Raw genomic sequence first — 25,371 nt, forward strand, 5'->3', positions numbered from 1 at the left:
GTAGTAGCAGTACTAGTAGTAGTTGTAGTAGTAGTAGTAACTTTGTAGTAGTAGTGGTATTATTATTATTATTATTATTATTATCGCATATGGAGGACATTACTTCTATTGTGGGGGGTAGATTTCGTGTTAATATTTTACACGAGTTGAATACACAGGACCCCCCCCCCACCCCCTCGTCTCTCTCTAGTCACACGCCACTGTTTTTATGGCTGCATGCGCCTGTGTCAATTGTATATGCGCTGGCGCCACATCTTATAACGGATTTTTTGCCCGGCGATGAAAGCACGATTTATCAGGACTGCAAATGGACCTTATCACGATGATACCGACTGCAATCAGATGGTACCCCGACTGCTCACTGATGGATTTGACAATCGTCGAGTAACACGATTTTTTAATGCACGCATTAAAAAATCCTTAAGTTCTAGGACTCCATGGCGATGTGCTAGACTGCGTTGCGATGCCAATAGATGACTACCTGACTGCGTCACGATCCCTAATCGTGCTGCGGTCGATTAAAAGATCGTGTAGGTGTGAAGGGGGCTTTAGGCTGAGAGGGAGACCACGAACAGGATGCATGGACAATGTGAAGAGAGCTTTGGATGCGAGAGGGATGTCTGTTGAGCAAGGAAGAGTGGCTGTGCGTGACAGAAATAAAAGGAGAGAAACTGTGAATGAATAAATGATGACGCGGCCCTGAGGGGATACTCTCCCACATTTGGTCTGATCAGCTGATCAGGTTAGGTGCGGGTAAGGGGATGGGTCTATTATGATGTGGCAGGGGTAAACCAGCTCTGCTGTCGGGCCCTGCTGCGGATGTCACTGATTGCACTGCGCAGTTGACCCTCGTGCGCTGTGGTGCGGTGAGGATCTGTCTCTTCTCCCCTTTGGGGCTAAGATGCGAATGAACGTGTTTAAGTGGATGAGTAAATTGGGAGTGTGTCGTCCTGTCTTGCCCACCTTCCTTTCGTTGGGGGAAGCAGCCTAGGTATATAAATAGATAGATAGACAGAAATGGAGGTGGGCAGGCCATGTAGCAAAAATAAGGGATAACTGATGGAGCAAGAGGCTGACTGACTGGAGAGCAAGAGATTGTAAGCGCAGCAGAAAAAGGCCAGACAGGAGATGGAGAGATGAGATTGAGAAATTTGCAGAGAAAACGTGTCAGAGATTGGCTCAGTCAAGGAATTCGTGGAGAAAGTTGAGGGAGGCCTTTGTTCAGCAGTGGACTTGTAACGGCTGATGATTATATATATATATATATATATATATATATATATATATATATATATATATATATATATATATATATATATATATATACACACACACACACACACGAGTATATATTATATTCATTTATTTATTGCTTTAAATATCTATTTGTTTTTAGTTATTGATCGATGAATATGTACAGGATGGATGGAAATACGTTGATGGAACCCTCCATTGTGATGGTCTGCGCCTGGAACGCCTAAGAAAGGAATTAAATGATCGGTTTGGCTGGGCAGCGTCGCCAGTTTTCGTCTACTCTCAGTCCACGCTGATTCAGAATGTCCGTCACTACACCAACGCCCTCGAATCACTGGTATTTATAACTTGATTCACATCATCTTGCTTAGAATTACTTAGCTCTTTACGTAATTTTTAACAACAGGCGACTTTACCATATTATTCATTGGTGGATTATCTTTTTATTGGAGTAAGACGGAAAGAGAAATGGAGAAAGCGAGACCAGGGACATTCTTTCCACCTTCTCCTTCCACCTTTCCCGCTCTTATCCTCAGTTTCATGCCACTCTCAATTTCTCGCCTCTTGACTCCGTCCCTCCAACTCACTGTTGGTCTCCCTCTTTGCCTGTCCCTTCCACTTCAGTCACATACACTGTCCAAGTCAATCTCCCATTATCTAATCTCCCCACATGGCAGTCCCCCTCGTAACATATTGCAGTACATCCACATAATACCGCAACCCCTAAACTTTCTCATTTGTATGTCTTTCTCTTGACGGAACCTCCCTCCCTCTCTCTCTCTCTCTCTCTCTCTCTCCAGTATATATATATATATATATATATATATATATATATATATATATATATATATATTTTTTTTTTTTTTTAAGCAATGTAATGCTTGGTATGTGTTTTGATAGTGTAATCCAGTACAAATCACAAACGGCAAAATGGGAGGTTACGGGTTCAGTCCCAGCCCTTGTACAATAAAAGCTTTCAGGAAAATCCTACTGTAGGTTTGCATAAAACTGTAACGTGGGCGAATGGAGGTTTCAGGAAATTTTTGGTGGCACTGTACCCCTTTCAAAACGGTGAAATGTTTTATCACTGCTGCCTCTAGACACTGAAGGCTGTTATGTCCGCCCTCCAGTTCGAAAGATCCCCAAGCAGCCCCACAGAACCTGTGAGGGTAGTAAGAATGAAATTGAAACTGTCCCCGGATTCGTATTTTTTTTTTTTTTTTTTTTAAGTTAACCTTTTCCCTATTAGGACTTCTCTCGAATGAGGGCCTCGTGTTAGCTTCAGTAAAGCTTGTAGTTGTACATATAGTAGAGATAGTGTCAATAAAGCTCCTACGTGTACAAACAGAAAAGTGTCAATAAAGCTCCGATGTCTACAGGCAACAAAGTCTCATTAAAGCTCCAAAGTGTACAGGCAACAAAAAAAGTCCCAATAAAACTCCGAAGTGGACTGATAACAGAGGAAATGTTACTGAAGATAGTTTTTGAGGTATCTAACTTCCAGGATTTCCCTCAGCTGAACAAAGTCGCCTAATGATTAGTATAAATACTCAAGTGTAACAACTGCAGCCAAAGAGTTAAACGAGATATGGTTGATTGCAGTCAGGCATTCGGATATTAGTTGTCCTTTTTTTACGTTTTTCTTTCTTGCTTTTCTTTTATTCATTTATGTTTTTCTTTTGGTAAGGAAGGAAGCGTGAAAGATTGGAAGAGTGTCTGTTTTCAGTGTGGATTCTGATGACTGTACATTTTCTGTCATCGGTTCCTGATATCTTTTTATTTTTTATCCCGTTCAATCTGGCAACGTATTATTTAGCTTATCTTTGCTATTTCTATATAAATTTATGCATCTAAGGGGATACTTCTTGTTGTGCAACGGTTAAAGAATGTCATATCCGACATTCCACCTCTAAGTGTTGAAAGAGTTAAGGGAAAAAATAAACAGGCTCTAAAAAGTGATAAAAGAAATAAGAATAAAATACTGTCATCATAATCCCAATGAAAACGGACCATGCTTCAATTTATTCACCTTGTCCGCAGCCTTTCTATGTGACACAATGCATGAGAGAAAACCTAATTGGAAAGTGCAAAACCTAACTTGGTGGATCACACCCAGACAACCAAGTGTTTATAAGTCATTTCACGCTGCGCATAACTGGTCATGGCTGATGAAAATTTAGTATGATATATGAAATTTTTGGAAGGAAAAGTTTTTCACGCATGCTCATTTTGGATAGAGTGGCTGCGGCTTTAGTTTTTTTTTTTTTTTTCCCTAAGGTGAAAAAAGTCGTCAGAATGCAAAAAGAATATAACAGAAAACACGTCCAAGGAGTAAAGTGGATAGAGTATATAAAAGGGATAGTAAACAAAACTCATTGCTCTGTATTAATGGGATGTTTGTGATTCTTGGTGTGATGGCTTACATCCCACATTTATGGAACACGTGATTGCTGGATTCGATTGGCCTGCATCTCACACATGTGGAATACTTGTGATTACATGATGTGATTAGGCTGCATCCTAAATGTGTAAAACACCACTGCTCATTAAATGTGGTCAACCTGCATCTCACAATTGAAGAAAACCTGTGCTTCTTGAATCTGATCAGTCTGCATCCCAAATCTATGGTTGACTGTTAAATGTGATCAACCTGCGTTCAACGTATTTGGAACCGGCTGTGTTTGTTGGATCTTATCAGTCTGCATCTTATACTACAGAGTACAACTGGCAGTGACAGAAAGCCCACATGTCAAGGCACTAAAAATATCATGACACACTACATAATAGACAGTATCATCTAATCAGTATGTGTAATGTGGAGACCAGGAAAAAACGTGCATAAATGCGAGTTAGCTTTGAGGAAAGTCGGGCCTAAATAAGAGCAATTTCATGACTAGGTACTTTAATCACTCTTTGCCAGTTCTATGACATCAGGGAAAGACCTGTGGAAAGTTCCTCACACACGTGCTCACGCACATGACCCAACCAGTGATATACTGGGAAAATGGGAGAGACGGGTCAGAGAGCCAGAAACAGCCAAGGCACAAGAAAAGCTGAGAAAGGGTTGGGACGCGATAGGAAACATGAGAGGCACAGTGGAAAAGGCAGGAGTAGAGGGCACGGCGTTAGCTAGCATAAACTGCTCTCATCTTAGTACTGCTCTTGTCAAGATCCCACCCTCTTGAGAATAAAACGGCAAGCAAACCCCAGGCTCATAGTTATCTTTCTCTTGTCATCCACGACAAGACCAATTTGAAAATTCTCTCCTCTTACAACCCTATAATCTAACATTTTTGGAAACGTCTCGGCTACGGCTATGTGACAGACACATTCGAACTTCATCACGTTCAGTTGCCGACAGAAATATGATTTCATTTCTCAGCTCGAAAAATTAGGAAATGGAATATTCTGAAAAATGTGTTGGGCTCTGAAGATAATAAGATTCAAATAATATTTCCCAGCTTCATTATCACCAGGATCTTCATCAGGCTGCATGTCCGGAACTGTGCCTCGGAAATTATCGCCAAATTTTAAGGGACCGCCTTGGTCTTTGCCTTTTTTTTTTCTTTTTTTTTTTCCCAAGAGCTAAGACCTCTCCCATGAATAAAAGAATCTTGTTTTAGTCTCAATATAGGTCATAGGTGTGGCAGTAACAAGGAAAAGAGTACTAACTTGTGCTTGCATTTTTCCACCTTAAGTTTCCTTGGGAATTTCGAAAAATGCTCTTATTATGCTAAACTAGAGGCATATACATTTTTACTCCTGTGCGTTTTTCGAAATTTTCCGGTATTTGCGCATCATTGCATGGCGATGAAGTAACCCAGTTGGGAACCTCATGCAACTTTCGACAGACCACGCTCATCACAGCTGGGCTCTCGTGGGTGTCTCGAAACACCACGCTAATCTCGACTGGGCTGTTGTGGGCCTTATTGGAAAACATACACCATCTTTTTCTGGGGGGAGGGCCCATCATCCACTCACTAAGTGCAGCGGTGCTTTGTTTTTAGGGTAGCTCTACACTGCGTGGCAAGCCAAATGATTTCCTGTAAACAAGGTAATCATTGACAACTCTGGGTGGTAACCTTATAACTAACCAACACGGGGTCCCTTCGTGGCAGAAAATGGGTTGGCGGAGGGTTAGCGCACCTCCCGGAAAACACCTAACTAAATATACGAACAAGAAGCCTCAGACCAGGACTGACCAACAGGCGACGATTAAGGACCGAACATAGGACATGGTACGGATTGCGACTTGGAATGTACGAGTTGCGAATGATGAGGTGAAAGAGAGAGAAAATGTCCAGATGCCTGAGGATGCAAAATTGGATGTATGTGGATTAACTGAAACTAATTGTGGAGGTAAGAGTGTGAGAGAATGGGAGTATGGATGGGGTATATGCGCAGGAGTGGGTCCGAATGACAGAGCAAAGGGCGGAGTTTTTATTGTTGTATGCAAGAGATGGAATGAGAATAAAAGAGAATATGGATCAGTTGGCTCAAGGATTCTGTGGGTAAGATTGGAAGTTGGACTACAAATGTGGGCGATTGTGTGTGTGTGTATGCGCAAACGCAAGATCATGCAAGCAGAGTGAAAAGAGAGTTCTGGACAAACGTGGAAGCGTGTATGGAAAAATGTCAAAGGAATGAGAGAGTGTTTTTGACTGGAAATGTAAATAGAAAAGTAGGGAGTTTGATGGTGGATGGAATAATTGGTGAGAGGGGTGTGCCCGCAGATGTGGATGGGAATGGCAGTGCTTTAGTGGACATTTGTGCCGGGAGGGGGTTGGTGACAGCCGATCCACAGGTATACAAGGCGAGTGATGAGAAGGGTGGGTGGTGAATTGAGTGAATGGAAGGCAATGATTGATTATGTGTGTGTGGATATGTAGTTATACTTTTGTGGATTATATATTTGTAATTAAATTTTTGGCACAGAGATACTTTTCACTTACTCCTTGATCGATACTTACCTGCAAAACGAAAAAAAACTTACCAGGGGAAAAAAAAAACATGGTAAATGTGTCTCTGTGATACTTGAGTATAACCTAAAATTATGAAGTTGCAATTAAACCAAAAGAAATTTATCTATTTATTGTCAGACGCCTCAATCCTGTAAGAGGTGGCCACAAACAAATTGCCTCCATGTCATGATGTCCCCCGCCATTTCACTGGCCTCCTCCCAGCTCACAGCCCCCCCTTCTTATATACCTCTCCACTCCATCCCTCCATCTCATCCTTTGCCTCCTCCTCCCTCTCCCTTTCCACTTCACTCACATACACTCTCCTGGTCAGGCTCTCACTCTCTATCCTCTCCACATGTCCAAACCACCTTAGTGTGTTTCTCCTAACGCTTCCTATCACATCCACATCCACACTACAACGCTTCTTCACTTCCTCATTGGTCAGTCTGTCTCTCCATGTGACTCCACATGCTCCTCTCAAATAACTCATTTCCACTGCTCTCACTCTTGACTTCTGTCCCTCCAACAAGGTCCAAGTTTCACTTTTGTGGGTTAGAGTTCGTATCACAATACTGTCATGTAGTAGCTTTTTCACTTCCATGCTCACTTCCCTGTTTCTTATCACTGTTTTCAAGGAACCAGTAACCTTTCTTCCCTGTTGCACCATTTCAAGCACTTCACCCTCTAAACTACCATCCTTACTCATCACACTACCCAAGTACTTAAACGCACTCACATTTCCCATTTCCTCCTCATCCAGCCTCACTGTACATTCACTGACTTCATTTCTTTCAAAGACCATAACTTTACTTTTCCCTACATTCACATTTAGATTCCGTTTCGTACACACTCTCCCAAACTTATCCACCAAACTTGCAGTTCCCCTTCGTGTTCACTTAACATAGTATCATCTGCACACAGTACAGGAAGTTTCCAAACATTGCCCTCTCTCACCAGGGCCGCTGCAACATCCACTGCCCTACCTTGTATCTCTTTTATTACCACAACCATATACAGATTGAACAACCATGGGGACATGACACATCCCTGTTTCAATCCAACCTTCAAATAGAAAAATTCACTCAGTTCACTATCCACACGCACTGGAGCCTTAGCACTATCATACATACTCTTCGCGGCCTTTAACAACTTCCCATGTACTCCATACATTCTTAATACTTTCCACAATCCATGTCTATCGACCCTATCATATGTTATCTTCCAATCCATGAAGGCCGCATACAACTTCTTTCCCCTCTCTAGAAACTTTTTCACTAAAGACCTAAGAGTGAATATCTGATCTACACAACCTCTTCCCTTCCTAAAACCTCCCTGTTCTTTTCCAACTAATTTCTCTATTACTTCCCTAACTCTGTCAATAAGCATCCTACCATATACTGTACTGTACTTTTCCTATTACACTAAGAAGACAAATGCCCATATGATTACCACGCACTTCTTTTTCCCCTTTTCCTTTGTATAGGGGAATAATTATACCCGACGGCCAATCCTCCGGAACTCTCCCTTCCTCCCATGCCAATTTGCACATCTTCCACATCCATTCTACTACTATCTCTCCCCCATGCTTCAGCATTTCACGACACACTCCATCAATTCCTAGGGCTTTCCCCACTTTAACTTTCTTCATTGCTTCCACAACTTCCATCCTACTAATTTCTTCCTCTCTTCTCACATCCATCCCTCTCCCAGCCATTCCCCAGCCACTTATATTGCTTTCATTCTCTGTGTTCAACAATTCCTTAAAATGTTCTCTCAGTCTGCTCACTTTTTCTTCCTTCTCAAAAAAAAAAAAAAAAATACCACCTCTTATGAAACTGAAATTACAGATTCTTGTGAAAAGTTATGAAGCAGTTCCTCTCATCAGAGTTCCTCTTGTCAATGCCACCCATCCTCCCGTTGTACTTTTTCATGACATCAGGACATGGACTCCATCGCTGCATTTGTTGAACCTTGACCTTGTAAACAAAGTAAACAAATCGTACTTAAATGAAACTGTTAGGAAAACATAAATAAGGTAAGTATAATAGAAGTGAATAAGGTAAGTATAACAAACAGGGTAAGTATAACAGAAATAAGTATAACAAATAAAGTTAGTATAACAGAAATAATGAAAGTATAATAGAAATAAGGTACGTAAATCATTAAATGAATATGGTAAAGTCTCTATCTATCCTCCTCTCAGTTAATTCTTTCCTCCATCTTCTCACTCTAACCTCCACTCCTAGTATTTCTTCGACTGATATCGTAATGACAAAGTTATGCACTGTACATACACACAAACCACCTGGGAAGTCCAGCATGCCCAAATTTAAATGGCCAGTCATGAAGCAATAATTTAAAAGGCCAGGCATGAGTACACAAAAATTTAAAAAGACAGACAGCTGTCAGTTGTGATTCATACTAACCACTATAGTTGGTTTCATGGAGTCTGACGCACTGATTTTGCGAGCTGAGGATAGGTGAATCTGGTAACACTGCACGAAGATCTCGGGAGGTGATTGGTCAATTTCCGTTGTTTGAACGTGCTCAAAATTGACTTTGTATTCCAACCAAGGCCCTCATTTATTTGTAAGATACCGGATTATACAGATACAAATTAAAGCAATGATAGCTTTAATGAGAAGTATGTACTTTTAAATTTCTAGAGCTAAACCTGAACGATACTGATAACAAAACTAAGCAAAGTCGCAACTGGACGCATGCGTACAACAGTCAGCGACTTATTTAAATTCATTTCATTTATGTTTGATTTCGTTCACACTATACGGTTTTATTATAGCAGCATAGTTCAACTATTATTTTCTCATGGAGTTTGTTTTTAACTTAATTTCCTGTCCTCCACCATTAACAAAAATTCAGTTCATTCTACAGTGATGTAATCCATTTCTTTCCCGGCTCCTTTCGGTAAAGGGGACAGAGATATTTCATGCTTGAGGAGATGCATGATGGCTAGGGACAGGGTGTCCGTCTGTCTGTCTGTATGTCTGTCTGTCTCTTATGATACTTATGAAAATGTTTAGGAAAATCAAACACCAAACTTAGTAATGTAAGAAAAAAATTTATTGAATCTGCATATGAATACAAATACAGATTTTTTTTTTAAATTACTGTTACCTATGAAGGTAATGAAAATGTGTATGTACAGTATATATATTGAGAATAGCATGTATTGGCCTCAGTGAGGTGTGTGTGTGTGTGTGTGTGTGTGTGTGTGTGTGTGTGTGTGTGTGCGCGCACGTTTACACAAATCATAATTGTTAGAAAATAAGCTGAGCGTATCTAGGGTGAGGTTGTACATTAGTAGATGAGGTAATGAAGGGCATGGTGTAGAATGTAGACTGTAACACCGTGTAGTAGTGGTGGGAAAAAACAATCGAGCCTCCACAGGACCTCGGAACCACCCTGCTATAAACGTCCTGATTCCCGCCACAATTGCAGACTGTGTTCGTATGTGTCCAGTTGCGACTTTACTAAGTTTTGTTATCAATGTTGTTCACGTTTATCTCTAATAAATTAAAAGTCATATTTATCATTAAAGATATCATTGCTTTAATTTGTATCTGTATAATCCGGTATCTTACAAATGAGGGCCTTGGTTGGAATACAAAGTCAATTTGGTACACGTTCAAACACAACTAACATTGACCAATCATTTCCCGAGATCTTTGCGCAATGTTACCAAATCCACTTGTCCTCAGCTGGCAAAATCAGTGTCAAACTCCATGAAACCGACTATAGTTGCTCTCGTTGTCAGAGATGAAAGGACATCTTCGTTGAGGCCTTCATCCAGCTCTTATGTCATCAGGGTCGGCAACATCGTCAGTGTTAACCTCAACATTACTGTCATCTCCTAGTACCAGGGCAATCCATCGCTAATGATTCTTCCCCGGCCCAGTGACCCAAAAACATGCTGGTACCAAACTTAAAAGAATGAAATATGAAGCAATCATCATATATAATCACCCTCATTATTGAGATTAGTATAATTACATAAATACAGTAAGCCAACCTGACAACTCAAAAGAGGTACATATATACTCAAAAAATCTGAGTAATCTTTTATATCACACTACTATGCATAAATAGCAATAATATGTAATAATATCAAAGATAAAACACGCCAAAATAGGAAAATATAATAAAGGAATAGTGAACTTACCTCCATGGGTATGGTGTGAGGACGCTGAATGTCAGAAAATTGTGTGCAAAAAGTTACCGTTTTCAAAGTTGGGCCGACATTGATGAATTCCATGCTTTGTCAGGGAGCACAATGGAGATTGCTGCTCCCTGATTAGTCGGATTCGAAAGAGGAGGAGTTCCTCTCCACCCTAAAAAAAAAACCGACCGCCCAATTATTCTAGGCTTGTTGGTGGAAGCTTCAAAACATCCTTTTTGAAGTATCCCACGTGGGTTACCTAGGTGCTAAAGGGTTCCTTTGACTACTAACATACTCTTAGAGTCCTAAACTGGGCAGTATCATCTGGTAGCTTACGTATAGTTCCTGGGTGTATCAGTATCAGAAAAGGCATATTTGAGATACTTATTTCGAAACCTTTGAGTTAGATGTTCCCGTAGCTGAAATAGATCCGGTATTAGCATAAATCAAGTGCCCAAGTTTACCATCCACAGCCAAACAGCAGCCAAAAGCTTCCTCTTTCGTATTATTTTTTGTTGCAGGGTGGGCTCGGAGTCTTATCCTACTCCATTAAAGCCAACTACAACCCACGAATTATTGCAACACTTCGGGAGGCTGGAACTACCATGGCAACGTGTGTCAGTGGCAACGAACTTCAGCTGGCGATTCAAATGGGATTTCCTGCGGACCAGACCATCCTGAATGGCACCGGAAAGCGCAGGTAAAGGAGAAATTTCGTTCCTGAAAAAGAAAATTATGTGCCATCCAATGCTTGACGTAGGAGGCTTCACATCAATTTTCCATGGGAGATTTATTCTATACTAGCAAGGATTCCCGGCATTGCCAGGGTAAAAACTATGATTATCCATACCAAAACTGCCTGAGACTCTGGGGTCCATCCTACTATGGGAGACGACCCTCACTCTCTCAGGAGTCCCATTTTACCCACTGAACTTATGTTCTTTCTTGGGTCCATTTCCCCATGGATATATTCTCCTTGGACACGTTCCTACAACAGACGTAATCTCCATGGACCTGTTTTACCACTAGCCACCCACCTACCCTCCCTATACTCATCCTATCTTCCTGCCCACCCATACAACCACCACACTGACCCACCACACCCATCCACCCACCCTGCCAACCCACCCGACCTGTTGTAGCTAATAGTCATGTGGTTGTAGGAGAAAATTAAAAACTCTACGGTAACTGGCCAACATGTCAACTTGATCAGTTCTAACTGGTTCTAGTTTTGGCCATCAGGGGCGCCATTTTAGCAACTTTAAACAAAACTAACAACCTCTCCCAAAAGGTTACTCCTGTATGACCCCTTAGGAGTCCTCTAGACGGTGCCTTCTTAATTTTCATAGCAGAGAAACACACATGCAAACAGACAAATTTTCAAAATTTATCAGTATTTTGGGCCGAATTTTAAGGTAACATAGGAGACGCCATAGCACTTCCTCCATAGAGCGATTAGTTCATATACCACACTCTAATTTTCACTTTTTTTGCTAGTTACATCATTGTAATATAGTTGCATTAACTACATAAAAGAAGATAAGGAGGTGAAGCCTGCAGAATAAATAATTAGGGGAGAGATGTTCCGAAATCCCTAAAGCCACTCGATATGGTGTGTGTGTGTGTGTGTGTGTGTGTGTGTGTGTGTGTAAGACGGTATGAGCCTGAGAACTATCAGTGAATAAAATATTGTTGAGAAGCGGGAATTTCTGGTCAGGTAGTTCTGGAGTATTCCCAATGGTTCTCGATTTTCTTTTTTTGCTACGTGTCACAGTTGCCAGTTAGCCTTCTGTTTCTGAGCATAGTTACTTTATAAGTTGTACATAAATTTTTGTGCTTTTTTCCCCTATAATATTTTTGTTTATGTGACTTTTAAATTATGTAATTATTTTTCAGTTTGTATGCTAAAGCATTTAGAGTGTTATAAAATGTAAGAAAACTCTGGCATGTTTGGGATGTCTCCGATTTAGTAACTATTGTTGCTAGAATGTTGGAGAATGCAAGGTTTTATACAGATGGGGAAGGGACTACAGGAGTTTCAGTTCAGTCTGAGTTTAGTTCAGTGTCAGTGCTCTCCGGTACTTGTGAAAACAGTGAAGTGTAGTTATCAAGCATTAAGTGTAATTGCAGTTAGTGAAGATTGTATAGCTCCAATACGTGTGAAAACAGTGAAGTGAAGTTGGCGAGCATTAAGTGTAATTATTTGGAAAATAAAGACAGTGAACTTAACCCCTTAACTGTGGGGATGTCTGGACTTCGCCATGGCCCTCCTGTGGGGATAGCAGTGCAAGTTAAATTAGCTACTTCCTTTTCCCTTTTTTTTTACATATATTTTTTAGTATGAGAATAGGTCATAAGAGACATTTCAATGAGTAATGAACTGGGAGAATTAGCGACCAAGTGCACGTGGGGTGTTGCCAGGTGATAAAGTAGCTACTTCATGGCCAAGTATCAGTTAGTCTTTTCCCTTTTTTATACGTATATTCGTATTTTTAAGTATGAGAATAGGTCATAGGGCACATTTCAATGGAAGAAGCGAATGGAAAAAACCGGCAAGGAGTTGCATTGCACAGCCAGGCTGTAGCTAGGCGGGGGAGGAGGTAAGGGAGGGGAGGTGGGAAGGCGAGGCAAACACAGAAAAATGGCTAAATTGGTTACACTGGATGCGAGTACTAGCGATATAAGCAGCGCTGCCTATAGCTACACTCTGGCAGTACTGATAGATGACACGAGATGCACTTGAAAGCACGGGGTATTTTAAAAATCCCAGAATCACAGAAGTGACACCCCATGGTATGGTACTTATGTAATGAGCGTCATGGTAGTGGACGGCCCACGGGGTAAGGGGTTAAGAAGCCAGTGTTTATTTACAACACCTGAGCTATTCTTGTGTGCTGTATACCAAAAGTTTGACCAAAGGAAGAACATCACATTGGGCAATGTCCTTCCTATACTGAACTACTGCTGAATGAACCTGTGGCAGTGTGAGATGGGGACGTAAAATTGGTGTCAGGAGTGAGGACCTTAAAGTGCTGCAGTGAGTCTAACCGTTGACTTGGAGGCAGAAGGTGTACAGACAAGAAGTCAGAGTAGGCAGGACGAGGTGTCATTTGCTGCAATCATGAAGCTATTGTGAGCACGAAGTGTACAACTACAAGAACAATTACAGGCACAGAATGAAGGACAGAAAGAACTCAAAGAACAATTACAGACACAGAATGCAGGACAAAAAGAACTCAAGGAACAGTTACAGGCACAGAATGAGTGACAGAAAGAACTCAAAGAACAATTACCGGCACAGAATGGACAGCAGAATGAATTATATGAACAGCTTTATGAGGCATTACAGGAGCAACAGAGGGGGAATTACAACTGAGGATGCAAGGACAGCTAGACGATTTTATTGGGTAAATGAAGAACAACAGTAGTTGATGGAGGAAGTATACACTGAGCTACGGTAGCAGAAGTATGAGGTAAGCAATAATGTGATGGAGTGTGGACAGCATGTAGACAACCAGCTGAAGATTGGTGAGGGAATAGTGACGGAGTGCAGAATCAGTTAAGCATGTAGTCAACCATGTGAAGATAATTACTGTAGTGAGAAAATTGAGGCTGTAGAGAAATATTGCACTCCTGAGCCTTAGCCTAATGTACAGGGAACATATGATAAGAATGGAGAGTATAGCGAATCTTGTTGAATTCCAAGCATCTAAAGGTAGCATTATAGGGCTGAATAAGCAGAATACAGAAGTTTTATGACCTGGACTTAATTATGATGTCCCAGTTTTTAGGCCCCAAACCAGTGCAGTGCATGGCTATAATAGGAGTCCAATTAAAAGGAAACCTCAGGAATCTGATGATAGAATATCTTCAGAAGCTCACCATGCGCAGTTTGAGCTACTTGCTCTTCAGAATGGTTTGGATGATAGGCAGAGGGCAGTGCAGCTGACTACTAGCCTCAACAGTGCTGCAATAGAAATTCTCAACCAGATGTCAGTAAAGGAGAGGAACAGTTATCAGTCCTTAGTAGAAGTGCTGGAGAGCAGATATGGGACCATGTACCAGACTGAGGTTTACAGGGCAAGATTCTGGACCTGTGTAGGGGTTCGAGACGAATCCCTCCAGCAGCTTGCTTATGACCTGGAAAGTATGGCATACATTGCATACCTGGGAGCAGATGCTAACCTGTTGGCTATTCTTCTGAGAGACCAGTACATCGATGCTCTTGATAGTGCAAGGTTGAAAGTGCAAGTGAAGCAGCACAACCCAGAAGCATGCAAGAAGCACTAGCCAGGGCTCTAGAATTTGAGTCCTATGTCAAGTCCAGTACGTCCACTTTTCAGGCAGGTTTTAGTGTAGAATTTAAGACAAGAAAGGGACAGGTACATGAAGCGGTAAAATTTGCAGTAAGTTGCTGGTACTGTGAAAAGTCAGGACATAAGAAAGAGTACTGCTACAAGTGGAAGAGGGAACAGAAGACTGGAGGAGATTGCTGGTTCTGCAGGAAGCCAGGACACAAGAAGGAGCAAGAACAGAACAGTGCAAGAAAATCTACAGTTGTAACAAAAGGGTGTTGGACATGTAGTAAGGTGGGACACTTCAGTTCTGAGTATCCAAAGAAGAAAAAGGAGGATAAGAAGAAGGCTGCAGAAGACCAGAAAGAAGCAGGAAACTAATGGAGGCTGGTTTTAAGGGGTAATCACCAGCCGGTTTTTCCCAAGTAGCCCCACCACCGAGAAAATGCAAGAGAGCTGCAATCGACAGTGTTCGAGTATACAGAAGAAAAGACGGTAGGAAGTGTTCCCTGGTGATAGATTTAGCCTCAGAGCAGACTTTTGTGAGGCCTGGTATGTTACTTCATCGGTATCTGCCTAGTTATTAGAACAATTGTGTGGCATAACTGGGCACCATGCAGAACTGAGGGGACCCTTGGATGTCCAGATTAAAGTGGCATGGCAAGAGGCCACACTTCCAGTCTATGTAGCCAAGATGAAAGATCCTTGCCTTCTTGGTCAGGACTGTCTGATGTCCATGCAATGTTAGCTGGACTTGTGCTCCATGAAGCTGAAGGTTCAAGGAAAGTCGATTCCCACCACGGCAGTGAGATGTACCGGTTCTGGTGACAAGGTGAGGAGGTGAAGTGCCAGTTGTGGTGGCCAATTTCTCCCATGAGCCACAGAAGATCAACGAGGGAGATTTTGTGGGACTGCGTCAGGTGGTGGACCCTGATTGGCATCAAAGGAAGGCCTGTAAAAGGAATGTAGTCAAAGAAGATGTGTATCTGTCAGACCACTTACAAGACCTATTTTCAAGAAATTGCCAATGCCTGAATGACTCACAAGTGCTGAAGTTGATGCAGCTGCTGACGAAGTTTGCTGATATCTCCAATGGAGACCTAGACCTAAGGTGTACTACTTTGGTGCCCCCCGTGCACTCCCCCTCCCCACAGGAACCTATGAAACCAATTTTGTTTTGTTCCTGGGACCTCTCCCAACATGAAAAATGGATGCCACCATCAAATTGGGATTAGTCCATGGGCCTGATAGGCCCCCCATGCACCCCCCCCCCACCAGGAATCTATGAAACCTATTTTATTTTGTTCCTGGGACCTCTCCCAACATGAAAAATGGATGCCACCATCACCAAATTGGGATGGACTACCTGTGTGAAGTCATTTTCAAATGGACGTCAGCTAAATTAGCTAAATTGCATTTTCGCCTATATCTCAGCTTCTAGGATAGATAGACATGAGATCTTGGTGTCTATACCCATGTGTTTGAGGACGAGGAATCCAATAATGACACTGAAATATCCCTATTACTCTTGGTTAACTCGGAATTCAAAATGGCTGCCATTGAAACCAGCAGAAAGCACACTTTCCATCATATTTTGACTTTCAGTTAAGTAGATGATTGTTTACGGGTTCTGAGCCTTCAGTATGATGTATGTGTTTTAACCTGATGTTACTTTAATACCTCGAGGCCATCTTGGAAATTAAAATGGCTGCCGATATTGCCAGAGTTCATATAGTTGTTAGTCATACCCACATATTAACCCACTCCATAATGGGCATATAACATATATTGACATATTTTGAAGTAAAAAAAATGTTTATTCAAAATAAAATATATTCTGGAACTTCATCAAATCATCCAACAGAACAAAAACCAAATATAACTGACAACTAAAAATCAGCTTGACTAGAAAAAATGACAAGAAATATGATAATTATCACAAATGAATAGTCTGGTTAATCAGTCCAGATGATGCACACAACCTGTAATAGTTTTTACTCATCTACAGTATCATCACAGATATAGACCTCCACACATTTAGCAGTTAATAAGAATAAGCATTATGCTATGCTTCAAAATAATAAATTACTGAAAACCATTGCACAAGTTACTTTCATTGCTTGTTACGGGTTACTAGTGAACTGATAATAGTCAGAGATTAATATACATAACCTTAATGTTCACATCTAATTTTGTTCACAGTATTATCACACGTGTATATGTAGAACTTCTCACACATTAAATAAAACTGTAATATTGAAACATAAAAAAAAATAAAGTCAGCCCATTGCTAATGAACATAAAATATTGCGAAGTTCATAGCATAAAAATTTCATTTCCAATCATGGGACACCACCAGCAATAAATGTTCGGTCATCATCACTGTCACTCCCTGACACTATGTTTCATCACATGCCATGTTATCCTCTTCAGTTTCACTGTCAGATGAAGTGATTTCATCATCACTTGGCAATGTGTCATCTTCCACAGCTACATCAGTAGGAATTAATGGTCCTTGGAACCACATAGGTTGAAGCTTGCCATCAGTATTTGTCCAGCCATGTCCATCAGCCGCCTGTGGTACTCGTGGTCGAGGTATATGAGCGGCTTTCCAGATAGCAACCTGGTAGTTGGCATGTGTGATATGTTGTTGCAGTGCTTTCTGACAAGGTGGAAGTAGACTGAGGTCAATATTTCGACTCAGGTTGATGTTACCATCTGGGACACTACACTTCTCCATCAGGATTGCTCCACGAGTTCCATCCACACTCTTGAACCGTCCACTCCCATACATGGCACATGTGAACTGCTCTAGTTCATCATCCAACCTGGCAGGGTCTTTCCATGTTTCTTCTAGTCTGAAAAATGCATTTTGTAAGGCTTCTATCTTCTGGAGCAATTTGATAGGTCGAACTTTCCCAACACCCTTAAATCCACTGGTGGTGTCGCAATGTGTGAATGCATGAAGAGACATCAGTGCTGCACATATCTCTTGGCCATACTCCCTTGCCAAATCAGAGATGTTTAGGAGCCTTCTCTTGTTCCCTGTGCCAGTGACAAAGAGGATGGTAATCTCAAACTTTTAATGTATGATGTAGCATGATGAAGAATATATCACTTTCTGGGCTACGGATACGTACTGTGCCATAATCCTGGTCTTGGACATAGGCACAGTAGAGGACAATTCTAGTATCTGTCTCTTCCTGGTCCGAGTACAGCTCAGGTATCTCTGTCTTTTTCACTGTTATCCCATTATCACTCTCCAACAAGTAACTGTGATTTTGCACTACTGATACAACCTTTCTCAGCACAAGCTTTGGTGCAAAGACATCTGAGCTCCAGACTTCATTCATCACTTTCACCAGCTGAGATTTTTTTCTGACTGTTCATGAGGAATTTCTTCCAGTCTGCTGGCATCTTAGTCAACTGACCACCAATTATCAGTTTCTCACTGGAACCGCGTCGCTCTCTTTCCATATCCTTGATGGAGCCCTCGTGATACATGTAAGTACTAAACACAAAGTTCATTCTCTTGGGCATGTTGTCAAATATCTGATGAGAAATCAGTTGGAAGTTGCTTGGAATATCTGTCTGCATGAGAGCATTGCCGACTTGGATGAACAAGGGGTTTTGCATCATCTAGCAGTGGAGCATCATTAACACCTTTTACCAGGAACTGCATCCCTTTGGATTTGTCCGTCGTTGCCATATAACCATCAGCTGTGCCAAGACTGTGTGGTATTGGGCTTCAAGGATATTTCATCAGTTCCTCGACATTGACCTGACCATGCACTTGAGACTTGACCGGTAGCTGTATGGCCATACTGCTGTGATGTTTGTAAGTGATGATCTTGGTTTGCGTTGTCTTCAGTTTCACTGTCTTGGTATTAGACTGGAACGTTTTCAGCTTTAACATCTTTACTGGATTAAAGAAATGTTCCTTTATGTCAAGTCGTTCAGTGATGAATGCATCCTTTGCTTGTTTTCCAAGAGATTCAGCTGTCATCATATCTTACTTAACTGGAGCAGGAGCAGGTACACCAGAGGAGATGCAGTACAATTTATCATGATCTGTGACATTAAAAGGATTCATGAAGCTCTGAATTGCTGCCATGGTTTTCTCAACACACTTCTCGCTCTTCTGCACTTCAGCTCGTCTCAGATCTGTGTGTTGGCTTCCTCCCTGTGACTCCGACTGCATGTCAGTCTTAGCATATGTCACATCCACATACTGTGTGCGTTCATGTGTTGTTTTCACCCATCTCTGGTAAGCACTGAAATTGGTCAAGATACCTGTCAATCCTGCTCCTCACCCTCCTGATCCTCCATGTGTTTTAGCATGCTTCATAAAGGTTTCTTCTATGGTTTTGTCGACTGGACATCGATTGCCTGGAGCCAACGATCTGGTTACACTAATAGCACCAGCTTTCAACAACTCAGAGGCACCTGAGTGTGTTTCGTCAATGTTTGCAAGGAACACAACAAAGAAGGTAAGGTATCGTGCGTAGTTATGTCCATCAAAGCTGAAGAAAAGATCTGCCATGTTGAACAAGCACTGGGTATACAGAGGAAGGTTGTTGGTCTTCACAGCTTGCAGCAACTCCAGTACCAACCAGATGTGTTCCATGTAAGACAACCAGAACTGTGCTTCCTTACCAAGCTGACCACGAGCTACTTCAGACCTGGAAGTGGAAGGTAAGTGAAAGGTAAGTATTAGGGTAAGTACATTTTGTCAGTCCATTCAAACATCCACAAGAATGTCTCTGTATTCAATTAAGAGGTATCCAGAGGTAGCTACAATTGGGCCCTTGGTGATCTGTGACAACAGTACCAGGAAAATTACCTGAATGTAGCATATGTTTGAAGTTGTCTATGGATGTCCTCATTCGCCATTGCAGCAGCTAATGTCTCATTTGCTGCAGTTGCAAGGAAATTATCGAAGATAGTCTGAGAGTCATCAGGCAAAAGAAAATCGTCCTCTCGACTCGACAGGAACACCTGTTTAGGGTAAGAGAAATACATGCTAAATATGTATGGAAGATGATATATAATGGTTGTTAGATATCGTAATTATTTTATGCCAATATAAAGGGACTTCTTGTAAGTTCTCGTGTCGGGTTGGCTATTGTATTTACATACCTGGAGGAGAAGACGTTCCAGAGCTTCAAGTAGCATCTTGTGACATGTTATTCTTCTGTTGTACTGCTTTCCTGCTAGAACTGCTTGCACAGATCCAGATGTCATAAGGCCTGTTTCTGTTAGTACATCGGAAAGACCACTGCCATCCATTTTCTTTCCAACCATCTTTAGGTAGGCACATACCACATGAAATGACCCAGTCATGATGATATGGTCCTTGTATCTCTCAAGGCTTTTGCGGATTAACGGGTAGGCTTTCATGCATACCCCCAAATCAGTTGTGGTTATGGTGTACCTCTGTCCTACCTCCTTTGTCGCCTCCTCAGAGTATCGTAGGTACTCTTGAACAGCCTTGTATTGTGTGACTGGGCAGTTTATTACAGGGTAGCAGTCTACGGTAGTGGTATGTGATAGCATCTGTCCAGTTGATGATATGAACCCAACCCATCCTGGTACCTGTTGACCATTTTTTGCACTGTGCATACGTACAATAATCCACAACAGATTCCGCAGTGCCATCTTTTTCAGACTGGAGTCTCCTTCTGCACATGTCCTGTTTGTCAACTTGTATGGTGGACTATCTTTTTGTGTGACGTAGCAATCAGGGAGAACTTGGGTGGCTTCGATTTTCATAGATCTTTCCCCAGTTCGTGAACCTGCAGTGGTATGTTTCATGTGCTCATACCTAAATGAGCTTGTTGTGATGTTATGTGCCAAATCTTCAGAGGCATGTGGTGCTGTAGGTTCTGTGAGATGGCCTACTTCCTGAAGCATAATCCCATGGCTTGTATGAATGGAACCAGATGCTGTGTTCTCATCAAAATTACCAAAGTCTGAGTGGAATACTGGCGGAAGACTCGGGTTTCGGATAAGCTGGGGTGAAAGGATGTTGGATGATTCCTGCAGTGCATTGGCCAGTGCAGTTTCAGGCTCCAGAGAGAAAATATAATTCTCACAGTGGCCGAATCTCTTGATGAGATTTGTCAACTCACCACTCCGGAATAGATGACGCAAGGTCATACAGAGGAGAATGTGTTTTGGCATCTTCCAGTGACCATTTGTTACAGCTCTGCAGAGGTCCTGACCAATCGATTCTACCAAACGACTGTTTTTTATGCAGATTGTACCTGTTTGCTTTCCTTTGATGAGGAATAAGAGGAACTTCTCAAGCTCTTTAGGGAGTGTGATGTCTACTTTCTCTAGGTCCCTAGCAGATGGAGGTCATGAGAGTGGTTCGCAGTCTTTGTGTGCTTTCTGCACTGCAGATCTCAATGTGAGTGCTATGTCTCTTATCTTGTCTGCTTTTCCAAGAATGTATGCTTGGTTCACGGCATTGACAACATCAGTCATGCTGTAGTAGACCAAATGCGATTCAAAGCGACCAGACTCTGACCTCAGTGGCTGAAAGGATAGCTTCTCTTCATACTTTTTTACCAGCTTGGCTTTCAGCTTCTCCGATCGGTAGCCTTCATTGGAATACATTGTTTCTTTCAAATTATTAGTGCAGATATCTCGTAGGTGATCCAGTCTCATCACAACCATCTTCCGAAGAATGTTGGCACCAACAATGGCACAAACACACGAGAAAGCGTTCATTTGTGCTGCTTCCATTTTTGTCTGGTGTAAAGTGGCTGTGGTGCTGCTGCTTTGCCATGAGGATGGAGCTCTAGTGTAGCTCCTTCTGCAGCTTTTATGGCACTGGACTTCACATGCGAAAAGGTCATAGCCCTTTATTCTTCTCAGGAGATCAAAGTCATTCTTTTCTTCTGCAACTTTTAATATTGTGTCCCCTCCTCCAAACTCAATCTTGGATGTTGGCTCTGTTGTCCATGTACCACCTTGTTTAACTTTTTTGTAACCAGCTTTTCCACAAATTATACAGTTTGGCTTGAAAATGTACTTTTCACTTTCATCTGATGGAACTCTGGGTGGTCTGGAAGGGCCAGGTTGTGAATCAGGATCTGCAGATGTCCTGATATGTGCCGTAAATCATCTGTGACAATCTCGATGGTATCCATAGCCATCTTCATGTGTATCTGGAATCTGCTCATAGATTTCTTGCATACTTTGCTTTGAATCTTCTGGCAGGGCAGGTCTTGCTTGGCGTATTTCTCTAAGTTTTGAAAGTCTCTCATCTGTAGGAGGTGTAAACCCTTCTGCTGAGGATTGGGGGAAATGTATGACGCAAAGTTCTTGACAGGTTGACTGCTCCTTAGTCTCATCACTATCCCTTTTGCGCTTCTTTGGCCCCATTATCCTACTGCAGAACAGTCTTTCAGTTTAGTCTCATTCTGAAAAAAGAAATAAAACATAGTTATTACATTTGCTTCATAATCCAGATAACGAGGTAGCAATTATCTACTTATCCTGGAAGTCAGTATGATGGAAAGTGTGATTTCTGCTGGTTTCAATGGCAGCCATTTTGAATTCCGAGTTAATCAAGAGTCATAGGGATATTTCAGTGTATTATTGGATTCCTCGTCCTCAAAAACATAGGTATAGACACCAAGATCTAATCTCTGTCTATCCTAGAAGCTGAGTTATAGGCGGAAATGTAATCTCGCTAATTTTGCTGATGTCCATTTCAAAATGACGTCACACAGGTAGTCCATCCCAATTTGGTGATGGTGGCATCCATTTTTCATGTTGGGAGAGATCCCAGGAACAAAATAAAATAGGTTTCATAGGTTCCTGGTGGGGTTGCATGAGGGGCCTATCGGGCCCATGGATTATCAGTGTAGAGTCACCCACAGGCAGAAGGAAGAGGAAAGAATGAAGGAAAGACAGAAGAGGGAGTGTAACGTTAACCCGTAGGCAGAAGGACAAAGAAAGAATGAAAGAAAGGAAGACAGAAGAGGATGGAAGGAAAGAAGGATGGAGGAGAAGAATCGGCAGAAACCTGACAGTAGCACTACATCGAGTGAGTGGATGGTGAGCGCCCCCAAATCAATGTAAAAAAAGAAAAAACAGCGGCAAACGAATCTCGCCAAACTTTACCGACTTTACGCTACTGAGGCCTAGAAGCCACGCCCACTTTCTGTGTCTGAAAACAGCTGACTGGTCCATACATAATGTTCGTGCAGCTGCCCGTTTATTTGTATTAAATGAGTTGACATTCATAAACAGATCAGATTTTCTCAACAATAATGTTATCTATTAGGAGTATAACAATGCAAATTATTTCAAGGCATTAGCACGTTTGAGAGGATATTAAAAAGGCAAAATATGTGCGACAAACGTCGAAGTCAAGGATGCATTCTCGCTTTCGAATGAAGCCTATTCACTATTTCTTTGATTGTAGCAAACGTAATGTAGGTACAAACAAATGACACCAAACATAAGGTACAATATTCAGTGAACTAAAGTTTGTACGACAATATATATCCCAAATCACAGTGTAACTCACAAAAATTTTATCTCTAAGCAGGGTCCATGGTGAGGTAAATGGAACAGCCACAGTGATGACGATTTTCAAATGTAGATTTTTCTGCTGCTCATATTATATCTTTTTGTATGCAGTGTATCGCGAAATTAAACAGGCAGCTTACCCTCCCTACTCACCACCCTGCTGCTCTCCCAAGTCTCTCTCTCTCTCTCTTCGCGATGAGCAGGGGTGTATCACCTTCCCGATACTGTACATACACGCTCGCTGTCGGTACTTCCACACTCTATCATTTGTCTATCTATCTATCTATAGCCCGACGCCCTAATCCCGCAAAGGGTGGCCGCAGACAAAACGCCTCCAAGTCGCTCTATCACCCATCATTTGACTGCCCTCCCACCAGCTCACTCTCCCCTCCCTTATATACCTCTCAACTCCATCCCTTCATCTCATCCTCGGTCTTCCCCTCCCTTTCCCTCCCTCCACTTCACCTACATACACCCTCTTAGTCAGTCTTTCATTATCCATTCTCTCCACATATCCAAACCACCTCATTGTATTTCTCCTAATCCTCTCAACCACATCCACCTCAACCCCACAACGTTCCTTCACTTCATCATTCGTCAACCTGTCCCTCCATGTCGCTCCACATGCTGCTGTCAAGTAACTCATTTCCATTGCTCTCATTCTCGACTTGTTCCCCTCTAGCAAGGTCCATACGTCATGGTAGGGATCACAGTACTATCATGCAGTGATTCTTAACTTCCATACTCGCCTCGCTATTTCTCATCACTGCTTTCAGTGAACCAACAACCTTCCTTCCCTGCGATACCCTTTCATGCACTTCATCCCCCAAAGTTCCATCCTTATTCATCACACTACCCAAGTACTTGAATGCACTTGCATTCTCCATATCCTCACCATCGAACCTCACTGTGCATTCTGTGACTTTATTTCTCTCAAACACCATAACTTTACTTTCATATTCCTCTTCCTACAATAGTCCCAGATTCATTCACCGAACCTTGCAACTCCCATTCATCTTCACTCAGCAATACTGTATTATCAGCAAACAGCGACACCGGAATCTTCCACGTCTCACCCTCCTTCATAAGAGCTGTATAAACTTCGTAGCTTCTTGTAGTGTGTTTTGCAGATCAGTTATGCTTATATTGTACTCGTGGACGAGCTGTAGTTATACGTAAGTAGGTTGTAAGTAGATAATCTTAGTTCCCTTTGCCATGCAATGACAGGAGAGGTAAAGATGAGTATGGGACTATGTTTCTTGTCTTGAAAAGATTAACTGAAGTCTCTCATACAGGAGTGAAGTATAGAGTCCCTCTGTTACCTCCCAGACTTGTCTCGCTAGACCCCTCTTCTCTCTCCCTGTCTCTACCATCTCTCGCTTCTGTAGCTAGTCTTCTTCTGACTTCTCCTCCTCTTTCTTTCTGTATATAAGAACTTCCATCACGTGGGCTACACTGTCGTCGAAATGTTCTAGAAGCCTGTGTGTGTGTGTGTGTGTGTGTGTGTGTGTGTGTGTGTGTGTGTGTGTGTGGTCACGAGGCACTGTGCTGTGTGAGACATTCCGGAGAGGTGCTAACGTCATTTACTTTGGCCCCTAGGTTTGACATTGACCTAACCTCTAGGCTGTATTATATTTGTTGCTAGCTATTATGCATTTAAGATATTTTAGAGTCCTAACAGTGCCACCCCCACATCCACTGCCCTACATTGCACCTCCTTTACAACCCCATCCATGTATATATTAAACAGCCATGGAGACATCACACATCTCTGTTTCAGTCCCACATTTAAATAAAAGAACTCACTCAGCTCACCATCCACTCACGCCGTAGCCCTAGCTCGTTCGTACATACTCTTCACACCACTCAACAATTACCCCTCCACTCCACATATTCTTAATACCTTCCTCATACTTTGCCTATCTATTCTGTCATAAGCTTTCTCCAAGTCAATGAAGGCAACATACACTTTCTTTCCCTTCTCTAGATACTTTTCCACTAAACATCTTTGAACAAATATCTGATCTACACACCCTTTTCCCTTCCTAAATCCCGTTGTTCTTTTCCAACTAGCTCCTATGTTATATTCCTAACCTTATCAGTGAGTATTCTACCATATATTTTCCCAGTCACACTA

The 25,371-nt window shown here is 41.9% G+C and overlaps 1 protein-coding gene across 1 annotated transcript in view; it reads left to right on the plus strand.

Annotated features, from left to right (window-relative positions):
• The window catches only part of LOC145409040 (uncharacterized), a 144,224-nt gene that overhangs the window by 2,561 nt on the left and 116,292 nt on the right, over positions 1 to 25,371 (plus strand). The window contains exons 2-3 of the mRNA XM_080279599.1: positions 1,397 to 1,591; positions 10,914 to 11,092. Of these exons, the coding sequence (XP_080135725.1) occupies positions 1,397 to 1,591; positions 10,914 to 11,092 (374 nt within the window). The remainder of the gene's footprint in view (positions 1 to 1,396; positions 1,592 to 10,913; positions 11,093 to 25,371) is intronic.

Source organism: Coenobita brevimanus, chromosome 79 (assembly GCF_032717465.1).
Source record: "Coenobita brevimanus isolate Jiangsu-jjx chromosome 79, ASM3271746v2, whole genome shotgun sequence".
Taxonomy (NCBI): domain Eukaryota; kingdom Metazoa; phylum Arthropoda; class Malacostraca; order Decapoda; family Coenobitidae; genus Coenobita; species Coenobita brevimanus.